The sequence below is a fragment of the Leopardus geoffroyi genome, chromosome C1, assembly GCF_018350155.1.
Source record: "Leopardus geoffroyi isolate Oge1 chromosome C1, O.geoffroyi_Oge1_pat1.0, whole genome shotgun sequence".
NCBI classification, from domain to species: domain Eukaryota; kingdom Metazoa; phylum Chordata; class Mammalia; order Carnivora; family Felidae; genus Leopardus; species Leopardus geoffroyi.
In genome coordinates this window covers 158,206,102-158,218,548 of record NC_059328.1, presented here as the reverse complement: position 1 = coordinate 158,218,548, position 12,447 = coordinate 158,206,102, and the positions used below count along the sequence as shown (strand labels likewise).

Below are 12,447 nucleotides of genomic sequence, written 5' to 3'. Positions count from 1 at the left end.
CAGAGGTAATCAACCAACCATGAGGCTTTGTTAGGCATCATTCCTTCAACATGTTTCACTGCCGGGTTGAAAGAAACAAAATAACTACGTGGACACGATCGTCATTTTCTTCCCATGAAGGCGCTATGTGTCTGGGGTGATTTTATTATGATCATTGAGTATAAGCACTGCACTGTGCCTATTTTGAATATTTTGACTTGAGTTGCTGCTGCTGACATAGACTCAAATGCTTTCTCTTCACAGATATGAGAAAAATCTTGTGTTTGCCCAGCGTTGGGGAATTAGAAAAGGGATAGTGATGGGATTCTTTACTGGATTCATGTGGTGTCTCATCTTCTTCTCCTATGCACTGGCCTTCTGGTATGGCTCCAAACTTGTCCTCGATGATGAAGAATATACGGCAGGAACCCTCGTCCAGGTACTTAGATCTGAGCAGCCTAGACATAGCATCTCCTGCTGGCATCTAGGAAAAGCCCATAGTTAAGGTGTTTTGTTTATTCCTTTAGTATCTGAGGGGGGAAAGCATCAATGATTTGGTGGAGTCCATCTGCAGAAACAAGCAAAACCTACACATTTTATAGTAAAGGAATGCTGAGCATTTGACTTGATGAGACCAGAGATTTAATGATTTCCAATTAACTAAGGATTTTATAGCTGTAAAACAATGACTTTTCTGACTGAGTCCAAAAGATAATATGCCATGAAAATGGGAAGTTGTTGATCTCTCAGCTGAAAGTTAACAGCTCATGTAGTTAAGTTTCATAATAGTACAAGATATGTGCTAATGGACGTATTTGTGAAACATAATGAGTTACTAAAATACCAAGCCAATAATACCCTCAACTGAACAGGCAATGCCACCATTTTTATTGTTCGCTTGTGCTATAGTCGTGCTCTCACGAATGCCATGGCTACTTTAATTTTCAGTATTTTTTTCAGTTGTTCTTTCAAGAATTATTGAGTATAAAAAAAAAAGTCTTATTGAGCATCTATGATATGCCAGACCCATACAAAGTGCAGAGGATTCAATAGTGAACAAAAGAAATGTGATCTTTTCCTGATGTAACTTATCATTTCGTGGGGAAGAAAAGCAATACTTAAACAATCACATCAGTGCCTAATGGCAGAAGAAAACGCGTGCTACAAAAGACAAGCGACATGCATGGTGAATGCCAGGATAACCAGATGTGGCTAGGGTGAGATAAAGCTCATTAACCCAAGGGCTTTCTTCCTTAGCTTACAGCGCCTCTCATTACCGCTGGACTCTTGCTATTGTTCTGATTCTCAGACGGAAGGCATTTCCACACTCATCAATCTTTTATTTTCTTGTATGGCTTGCCGACTTTTTCCTTCAGAGGGCTTGAATGAAAGTGAACATTTGGGTTTATTTACAATTTGTTAACCACCCCTTCCTGCCCTCACACACACTAAGCCCCACGAGGTCAGGGAGATAAAACATGAAATGCATGTTTCATTTGGCCTATTAATTGTTTAATTAAGTATATTAATTTTAAAAGCATGGATATAGGAAGCAGTTTCACCTAAGATTCTTAAATAAAATATTTTGGCCCTAGATTATAGGTGAGACAGATGCCAGTTAAATAATAAAAAACGTAGGGGTGCCTGGGTGGCTCAGTGAGTTAAGCCTCCGACTTTGGCTCAGGTCATGATCTTGCGGTTCATGGATTTGAGCCCCACGTTGGGCTCTGTGCTGACAGCTCAGAGCCTAGAGCATGCTTCAGATTCTGTCTCCCTCTCTCTGCCCCTCCCCTGCTCATGCTCTGTCTCTCTCTCAAAAATAAATAAACATTTTTTAAAAATAATGAAAAATGCCAAAATCTTACATAGACATTTGCTAGCTGATAGCCTGTAATTTGAGGTCTACTGCTTTAGTAGAAATACATTTCTAGGGAAAGTAGAACAGAATTTTACTTACAAATCGAAATGATTATCAGAGGCCAAACCATAATCAATCTAAGCTACTGACTTTATTTCATAAGAGCATGATAATACACTAAGAATAACTTTTCAAAATTCAGTTCTTTGCAAGATGAACAACTGGCATCACTTGAATTTTGTTTAAAAAATTAAATATGATTATACATGTTAGTGTTTTGTAAACCTTAAAAGAACAGTATAGATAGAAAATATTGCTATCATTATAATTTAGCCACTTTCTTAACAACTTTAATACAGCTTTACACATTTGGAAACTTTTTTTTTTTTTTAATTTTTTTTTCAACGTTTTTTAATTTATTTTTGGGACAGAGAGAGACAGAGCATGAACGGGGGAGGGGCAGAGAGAGAGGGAGACACAGAATCGGAAACAGGCTCCAGGCTCTGAGCCATCAGCCCAGAGCCTGATGCGGGGCTCGAACTCACGGACCGCGAGATCGTGACCTGGCTGAAGTCGGACGCTTAACCGACTGCGCCACCCAGGCGCCCCAGGAAACTTTTTTTTAATGTATATTCATCTATTTTTGAAAGAAAGTGTGAGTGAGGGAGGGGCAGAGGGAGAGGGAGACAGAGAATCCAAAGTGGGCTCTGCATTGACAGCAGTGAGCCTGATGCAGGGCTCGAACCCATGAACTGTGAGATCATGACCTGAGCCGAAGTCTGACGCTCAACAAACTGAGCCATCTAAGTGCCCCCAGCTTTGCACATTTGAAAAGACAGTGAAACACTCTGGAAAACAGTGTGGAGGTTCCTCAAAAAATTAAAAATAGACCTACCCTATGACCCAGCAATAGCACTGCTAGGAATTTACCCCAGGGATACAGGAGTACTGATGCATAGGGGCACTTGTACCCCCATGTTTATAGCAGCACTCTCAACAATAGCCAAATTGTGGAAAGAGCCTAAATGTCCATCAACTGATGAATGGATAAAGAAATTATGGTTTATATACACAATGGAGTACTACGTGGCAATGAGAAAGAATGAAATATGGCCTTTTTGTAGCAACGTGGATGGAACTGGAGTGTGTTATGCTAAGTGCAATAAGCCATACAGAGAAAGACAGATACCATATGGTTTCACTCTTATGTGGATCCTGAGAAACTTAACAGAAACCCGTGGGGGAGGGGGAGGGGAAGGAAAAAAAAAAAAAAAAAGAGGTTAGAGTGGGAGGGAGCCAAAGCATAAGAGACTCTTAAAAACTGAGAACAAACTGAGGGTTGATGGGGGGGTGGGAGGGAGGGGAGGGTGGGTGATGGGTATTGAGGAGGGCACATTTTGGGATGAGCACTGGGTGTCGTATGGAAACCAATTTGACAATAAACTTCATATATTGAAAAAAAAAGAAAAAGAAAAACCAGTGAAAGTATTGCAGGTATGAAACCCGACTATAAAGTCCCTGGTCTTTATTGATCTAATGACTCTTAAGAACTTTCAACATTTATGAGTCCCAGCTGCTTATATCTGCTCATTCTGCAGAAAAACATGCATTGAGAAAAGACCTCTTTCTTTTCATACCATGCCTGCACAGAGAGGACAGAGGTGTGCCCAAATAACATTTCAGAGGGAAAAATGAATTGGTAAATTGAAAATTAAATACTACACAATTCCAATTGGAAACACTGAATTTAAAATCCCCTTGGTTACTTCTGTAGCAGGAATCCAATTTTATGGTTCTGCTAAAAAATAGACTGAGGTATATTCAAAATTTTAGGAGATTATTTAAGCAGAAATAATTCTAATCAAGCAGCACCAAACCAGAAGTGATGAGAAACCATTCTCCACCCATAGGAGCAGGGGACTTTTATAGTGAAAAGACAGAAGCAAAGCAAAAAAAAAAAAATTATTTGATTGGCGATACCTTAAGCAGTTGCCTTGCCCGGGGAAGCTTAATTGACTATTTGTGATTAGTTGTCCTCAGGTTTTTGATTTCTTGACCTTAAGGCGTTTGAGCTGAAGTTTTGGTTTGCTTATGCAGGTTGCTAAGGTATTAAATCTGCCTCAACCTAATGGCCTCCTTGTTTAACTCATTTGACACTCCTCAGCTTCAAGTGTTCACTCTATACTTTCTGCAAATAATTTAACTGAGTACTTACTATATGCAGATGTGGAATGCTATGTGTTTCCAACATTTTAATCATCAATGATTAACCTTACCTCATACTCCGAATGTCTTCTTGCAAGCCTCTGCTTACACCTTTAGAAATTTCCCTTTGGGAAAATGGAGAAATCCATGAACAGTATAATCACTGATTGTTCTTTCTCTCTCTCTCCCTTCCTCCCTCCCTCCATCTCTCTCTTTCTTTCACTCATGTGCGCAGGCACATTTTTCACCATACTTCTGAGTAGCAAACTCTGAAGCCTCAGTATACGTGAGCTGAGGTGAGTGTTAGTAATCCACTAAACTAATTAACAATTCGGTTAATCTAATATGTTTTTCATGCACAAAGTCATTATTGGCTGCATGGTAATTGGGCATACATGGTAAGTGGCTCACGTAAATGACTGTGATTAGTACCACTTGTACCCAGACAAAAAACAAACTCTGTGATCTATTAAGAGAGGAGATGAAAGCGAATTGCAGAGTGCAGAAGGCTGCTTTTTCACGCTTCCCAGGTTTCAGGACTCAATAGTAAAAAATAACAGCAGCAGTAGAGGGTAACAGTATTCAGAGTGTATAAGGTGTCAAGCACTAAATGACATATTTCATATAAATACAATATGTAATATCAAAGCTTCATTCTGTATTGATGTCGTTAAAGATGAAATGGAGCCAGGAGGTTGAAAAATATGTGCTGAGGGGCATGGAGTGGGATATAAACTCAGGTGACTATGTCTCTAGGGCCTGACTCATTAGCCAGTGTTTTCTTCTTCTGGATCTATCTTCCAAGGAGCCACAGATCCCCTTTTCCCCAGCACAGCACACCCACAGATTATTCCCCAGTGGTCTCCTTTGCCTCTTCTGACACTGCCATCCCCTGGTTAGAGTGCAGTGTTTGGGGTGGGAAATGATCATCTGTTGGAATGGGTGCTGGCTATTGTGATAATATCAGTACATGTCTCTGTTCTGTCTCACTCACTCTTTCCCTATGAACTCTGAGAGAGACATCTGCAAAACCAGGCTGAGCAAGGTTTGACTGCAAACCTCAGGTTAGGCCCCTAGTGATTCAATCTAGGATCTAGACAGGGGTCGGCAAACTATGGCCTGCCAGTCTAATCCAGCCTGATGCCTGTTTTTGTAAATAAAGTTTTATTGGAACACAGCCATAATTATTTGTTCTCTATTGTCTATGGCTGCTTTCGTACTACATAGCAGAGTTGTGTAATTGCTTCAGAGCTCATATGGCCTGAAAAGGCTAAAATATCTACTAGGTGTCCTTTATAGAAACTGTTTGCTGAGCCCTGATCTAGGACATGTGGAAAGCATCTTTTGTTTAGGTGGGAAGGCCTCTGATAAAGGTGGTCTTAACCCAATTTACAGAAGTACTTCTCCCTCTTTTCACCTTATCATTTCTTAAGTGTGCAATCTTGCTTCTTTTAACATCATCACTATGATTTATGTGGCTAACACTGGATTTATCACCCTTAAACTAATTATTTCATTTCATGTTCATAACAGTCCCATGAGATATATACTGTTAATATCCCTGTGTTACCGATAAAGAAATTGCGGCTTGAAATATGAAGTAATCTGTCCATGGGAGGAACTGCCTTCTGTAATTAAGGAAGAGGAACAAGAAAGAGGAGAAGAGAATGTCTGTCTCATGCATGGAGTGGGGAATTCAGGAAGAAGGCAAGGGGGGACTGGTGCACATCATCATATGCGGAATGGAGGTTACTTGAGAGGAAGGGAGGCGGCTGGGAGGCTCTGAGGAGTCTCCTGGTCCAGACACAAGACCAAAGGAAGGCAGGGAAACCATCACAGACTAGGATCATTTGACTGCCTGAAGAAGACTACATTCAAACATTCAGGCAGCAGCCAGTTTTCAGTTCAGGAAACAACTCCTGTCCCCAACGGATGGTGGCCAATGAAATATCCTCCATGAAAGTTACATGACTAGTCCCATTTGGTCAAAAGGAGTCTTGTGCTCCTCCTAGAGGCACATGATAAATTACCTCATTGCTTCTTCCTTTATAAACAGCACTGATAAAAACATAGTGCTATTTGGTAGGAACATCTGGTCATGATAAATTCGCCTTCCCCTAACTTAATGAAATGACTGGGTTGGTGAGTTTAAGGACAGCTTCCTCAGCATTGCAAGGAACCTGGCCTTACCAACCGCATGCCACCAGCAGGAGGTGGGCCTGTTTGCTAGACAGGATGTCAGGCAAGAGCTTGGGTTCAAATACTCCTCTACCGGGGCGCCTGGGTGGCGCAGTCGGTTAAGCGTCCGACTTCAGCCAGGTCACGATCTCGCGGTCCGTGAGTTCGAGCCCCGCGTCGGGCTCTGGGCTGATGGCTCAGAGCCTGGAGCCTCTTTCCGATTCTGTGTCTCCCTCTCTCTCTGCCCCTCCCCCGTTCATGCTCTGTCTCTCTCTGTCCCCAAAATAAATAAACGTTGAAAAAAAATTAAAAAAAAAAAACAAAAAAAACAAAAAACAAATACTCCTCTACCACTTAATACATGTTTTCATGTAGAGTAAGTTAGGCAACCTCCATACACCTTGGTTTTCTCTTCTGTTGTAAAAATTAAATGAAGTAAAGCAGGTAAATCACTTAGAAATATACATTAGGAAAACTCCTCCTCCTCCTCCTCCTCCTAGTAGTAGTAATAGTTATCCTAATAATAGTCTACTAGTAGCAATAATATAGCATTAGTAGCAAATCTATAATGTACGTACCAATCTCTATGACAATCAAGCTAATCATACTGTCTTTATTGCTTCAGTGACCCTTATCAGGGGTCTCTTATCCAGAGACCATATCAGGCTGTTCATGTGACAAACTGAATTATCATGTCACTATTCTAACTCACTTTGTGTCTATACGCTGCCTTGCTTAGGTCTCTTCCTCATTTCAAAATATATTCTTCTTTGTAGAATAGTGTTCTACACATAGATGTTCAGTTAAAAATAATGTAATCTTTTAAATCATAACAATAGAAAAATTGGAGATACTTTGTAGAACAGAAATTATTCCAGGTGTCTCTAAAGAAATAGTTATCTTTCAAACTCCCAAGGAAGAACATTTCTGAGAAACCTCTGAGTTCACACAGATAGCCCGAATGATAGCGCTATTTACAAATTGACAAAAACATACAAAAACTATGTTTATCTCTTTTTATTTCAGATTTTCCTCAGTATCGTAGTAGGAGCTTTAAATCTTGGCAATGCATCTTCTTGTTTGGAAGCCTTTGCAACTGGGCGTGCAGCGGCCACCAGCATTTTTCAGACAATAGACCGGGTATGTAAGAGCCAAAGTAAAGGCCATGAGCAGGTTGGGGTGGGGAGAGAAATGAATTTCTGAGGAATTTACCCTCAATGTTAAAAAAAATAGGAGGATGGGGCGTCTGGGTGGCTCAGTCAGTTAAGCGTCTGACTTCGGCTCAGGTCATGATCTCACGGCTCGTGAGTTTGGGCCCCGCATTGGGCTCTGTGCTGACAGCTCAAAGCCTGGAGCCTGTTTCAGATTCTGTGTCTCCCTCTCTATCTCTGCCCCTCCCCTGCTCACGCTCTGTCTCTGCCTCAAAAATAAACAAATATTAAAAAAATAAATTAAAAAAAAATATGAGGACTATCACAACGCCCCTAATTCAGCAATACTTAATAAGTGCTATCATGAGCCAGGCTCCACACTGAGTTAGGACTGCAAGAGTGAAATAGAACAAATAAGGCCCTTGCACTCCTATCATACTAAGAAACAGGTAATAAAGAAGGAAGCACATTTACGGATCTAGAAGTTACTATGTTGGGGCACCTGGGTGGCTCAGTTGGTGGAGCGTCTGACTTAGGCTCAGGTCACGAACTCACAGTTAATGAGCTCGGGTCCTGCATCAGGCTCTGTGCTGACAGCTCAGAGCCTGGAGCCTGCTTTGGATTCTGTGTCTCCCTCTCTCTCTGCCCCTCCCCCTCTCATGCTCTGTCTCTTTGTCTCTCTGTCTCTCAAAAAGAAATAAAAACATTAGAAAAAAATAGAGGGTATTACATTTAGTGAAAGAAGTCAGACAGAAAAAGACAAATACTATACAATGTCACTTATATGTAGAATGCAAAAAGCAAAGCAAATGAACAAACAAACAAACAAACAAACAAAAAACAGAAACGACTCATAAATACAGAGAACAAACTGGTGGCTGTGAGAGGAAGGGGCTAGCAGGATGGGCAAAATAGGTGAAAGGGATAAACTTCTAGTTATAAAATAAGCAAGTCACAGGGATGAAAAGTACAGCCAATAACATTGGAATAACTTTGTGTGATGACAGAACGTAACTACACTATCTTGGTGAGCATTTGGTAATGTATATATATAATCGTCAAATCACTATATTGTACACCTAAAACCAACCTAACTTCAGTAAAAAATAAAAATTAAAAAAAGTAAGCACATTCAAAGATAAGATAATATTAGTGCAATAAAGGAAATAAAATAGGTCAGCATGGTAGCGGTTGGAGTGGAGAGGAGACTTTAAGTGATGGTAACCTCATCTCTGAGGAGATAATATTTGCACTGAGAACTCAAGGACAGTCAGCCGTGTGAAGGGAGGTTTAGGGGGAAACGGTCCTTGGGAAATGAGAGCAGGGAGGCTATTCCTGGAAAAGAGCCCTCTGGATGGAAAAAGGGCTTGGTGAATACAAGGACCTAAAACAAGGTCAGTGTGTGTGAGTTGAGTGAGCAAGGGACAGAGGCTGGAGAGAGAGGAAGGGGCCAGATCATGCAAGACTTTAAGGCCAAGTTCGTAAGTTTGGATTATCTTCTAAAGGTGACAGACCTTAGACTGTCTGGTAGTCTGGCTAGGATTTTCCTGGTTAATCTACTAAAGCACCTTGGAGGTCCAGCTAGAAAGTCAAAATCCAAGAATAGAAGGGAGAAGAGGGCAGCATGTTCTCCCCCTCTGGAAGCCCTGGAAATCCAGAGGTTCTTCTTTGGTCCCCTAAATCTTAAGTATTTATGAAGCATATAACCTACCTGAGGAAACTGTTGATCACTTTATCTGTTTCGTATTTGGGGGTTTCATATATTGGAGTATAGATTGTTGGAAACTACATAGACATGTTGAGCTATCCAAATTCTACCTCATTCTTAGGGTTGTTATGTGCTCAAATAAGATAATGAGTCTAAAAGGACTTTGAAACTATTACAAACAATTATTTAAAAGTTACTTTATTATCTTTACTAGAGACCCACAAAGAAGAAAATAGATTATGCTATTGCCCCAAAATGAGATATGATGATGAGTTTCTCCCACAAGTGTAGAAGCAGGAAGAAGCTGACATGGAGTGTTCTGGTAGCAAGACATGGCCCTCACTCCTGTCTGATTAACTAGAAGGGTTAAATTCTAGATTAGGCTCACTACTAACAACAATGAGGTGAAATTCAGCATAGCAATTGAAAGTTGGTAGTATTTGAGGATACCACTTGAGGACATTCAGTTAGGTTTTTTTAAAATGTTTATTTTTGAGAGAGAGAGAGAAAGCTGGGGAGGTGCAGAGAGAGAGGGAGACAGAGGCTAGGTTCTGAAGCAGGTTCTGCGCTGTCTGTGTGAGATAGTGACCTGAGATGAAGTCGGAGGCTTAACCAACTGAGCCACCCAGGTTCCTGAGGACATTCAGGTAGTTTTAATCATCATCTACCACAGATACACAAATGTAGAGAACTATTGGACCCTGGCTTGGATGACTGTTTGTGTGGCCTTAGGAAAGATACTTAACCTCCTCAGGCAAACAATTGAGCATATCATATGTCTAACTAGGTTATAGTGACAATTACATAAGTGAGAAAAGCACATATTAAAATACCTTGTAAATTGTCTTCCATGGTATCTCAAAATATAATAACATATAATATTAATATACTATATACTAATATAATAATATATTAGCTATAGATTAATACTATATATTATGTTATTATATAATATAATATGTCATAGTAATATGTCAACAAATAGTAATAATTTAATTAATTAAATTTAATTAATGTGAAGTTATATATCAATTGTATATTATTGACATATTTTATATAGATTATAATTAATTATATGTTAATTATTTGTGTATATTTGGTCATGTATTAATATATGTAATATAATATATTAATACTATTAATGTATAGTAATATAATATCTCATATTAATATCTCAGTAAATGTTCATATTATTACTGTTATTAATAAATGCTTAATGTGGAAACAAATTTTGCTGCAAGTTTTACCTGGTTGTTGTTCTATGAGTAAATTCAAACCAAGATGGATCATAAATGCATATAATGTGTGTTGTTGCATATTCCTCTTATATTCCACTCCAGAAACCCATCATTGACTGCATGTCAGAGGATGGTTACAAGTTGGATCGAATTAAGGGTGAAATTGAATTCCATAATGTGACCTTCCATTATCCTTCCAGACCAGAGGTGAAGGTAAGTGTTCATCTTTTCCCCAGGAACAATGACATTTTCCTTCTTTGATGATTCATGTCCAGAGCCACAAATTACTTGTTTTTCTGAAGCATGACAGTGTCCAGGAAGAAGGAACAGAAGCATGTTTCTTTAGAAGTGTCGCTTGGCATCATGTCATTTCTCAGACAACAAGCCACATTCCTTTGTAGTAACGACAATGTGCAAATCCCTCTGGTGAGGACATGCTCTGGCAGCACATTCAGGTTAGGTCAGGTTAAGTATGATTCTCTGTTGAAGTATGATTACTGTCATGAAAAGCATAAGCTAAATAAACTGCAAGTCTATCAGAACAGCCAAAAAGTACAGATGCAGAGGGTGAAACACGGAGTGGGTAAGGGAAGGAGTGGCAAAGAAAAGCTGCTGCCTTGTGGTTTCTTCCTTCCTATCTCTAAGTTCACAAGGGTCACTAGATCAGTCTTTGGAGGAAAGGTAATCTTGTGACCTTAGGCTCATGTATCTTGTGCTGGGTGATTGCCCAGGGCACATGATGAAGAAATTTACAGTTTTCCTACACCTACTGAGCAAGTATCTTTAAAGGCAACTTATTCTACGGGTAAATGAGGATCTACTCTCCATGAATGAGTTGCCTTTGAAATGAGACTTATTTCTAATTTTTACAGAATACCTCTAGCCACACTTTCTTAATATTTCTGTTATGGGAAGTAAATCCCATGCTACTTAATTCTGACACTCTGTACCTAAAATGTAGGCAAACACATACACACACACACACACACACACACACACACACGTATGTATATATATATACACATACATACATATGTGTATGTGTGTATATATATACACAGAACATAGGTACCCCTATGTTCTGATTACATCGCTGAAGTGTATTTAGATTACTGTTACATATCACATATGTATGGAAACATTAAATGTCACAACATATGTCAAAATGTCAACATATGTCAACATATGTGTGAAAGATCAACCACAAGGTAGTACTCACTCAGTAAAGATTTTTTAATGGATGTCTAAAAACTTGCTTCGTAGTATCTGTTCAGAACCAGCTAATAAGAGCCGTTTCATAAATACCAGTAGAATTGAAACACAATAATTTCATTTCTTTTATCCTCTATTCCCAACACCAATAGTTTGTTTTAACAAAATCTTACTTAGACCTGCAAATAGTCTTTATACCACAAGTATGTATTTAGCCCTGCTGGGTGCCACGCTGTACTGGGCTATAATGAGAAAAAGCACCCTTGATGCCTGCCACCCTGATGGGAATGACAGTCCAATACAGTCTAGTAAGTGAAAGTGATTTGCAAGCCTGACTCTCTAGTGGGATGAAAGGCATGTGAGATTTTGTCACACAGAGGACCCCAAACTGCCTTTCCATAATAAGTACAAAAATCACCACTGGACTGGTGAAAATATCCAACAGATGCTTATGAATTAGCTTCTTGTTCTTCCCTTTCTGGACCTACCAGCATTCAGTCTCTACCTTTAACGGTGCTTTAAACTTAACAAACATGCCACAAACATCTCCTAGGGAAAGTTATTCAGATCATACGTTCACACACAATAAAAGTGCATAACAGCTTAAAATTTGCAAATTAGTTTATTGTTAATCCATGCTCAGTAAATTAGTATTATATTTCTAACTTAATGGCTTTTTTTCCTTAACTAATTGGGACGGTCTCCTTGAGGCGTCCTAGTATCAGGAGTCTTTTAAATTGGACTTTGGAACATACTTTTTTTTTTTTATTTTAAATTTTTTTTTCAACGTTTATTTATTTTTGGAACAGAGAGAGACAGAGCATGAACGGGGGAGGGGCAGAGAGAGAGGGAGACACAGAATCGGAAACAGGCTCCAGGCTCTGAGCCATCAGCCCAGAGCCCGACGCGGGGCTCGAA

At 39.6% G+C, this 12,447-nt stretch overlaps 1 protein-coding gene across 5 annotated transcripts in view; it reads left to right on the top strand.

Annotated features, from left to right (window-relative positions):
* ABCB11 (ATP binding cassette subfamily B member 11) overlaps positions 1 to 12,447 on the top strand; it is a 91,325-nt gene that overhangs the window by 36,111 nt on the left and 42,767 nt on the right. For all 5 annotated transcript variants that reach the window (XR_006712943.1, XM_045480101.1, XM_045480102.1 and 2 more), the window contains 3 exons: positions 244 to 418; positions 7,247 to 7,360; positions 10,420 to 10,530. Coding sequence is in view for 4 of the 5 variants with exons in the window: in XM_045480101.1 (XP_045336057.1) it covers positions 244 to 418; positions 7,247 to 7,360; positions 10,420 to 10,530 (400 nt within the window). In the remaining variant the exon portion in view is untranslated. The remainder of the gene's footprint in view (positions 1 to 243; positions 419 to 7,246; positions 7,361 to 10,419; positions 10,531 to 12,447) is intronic.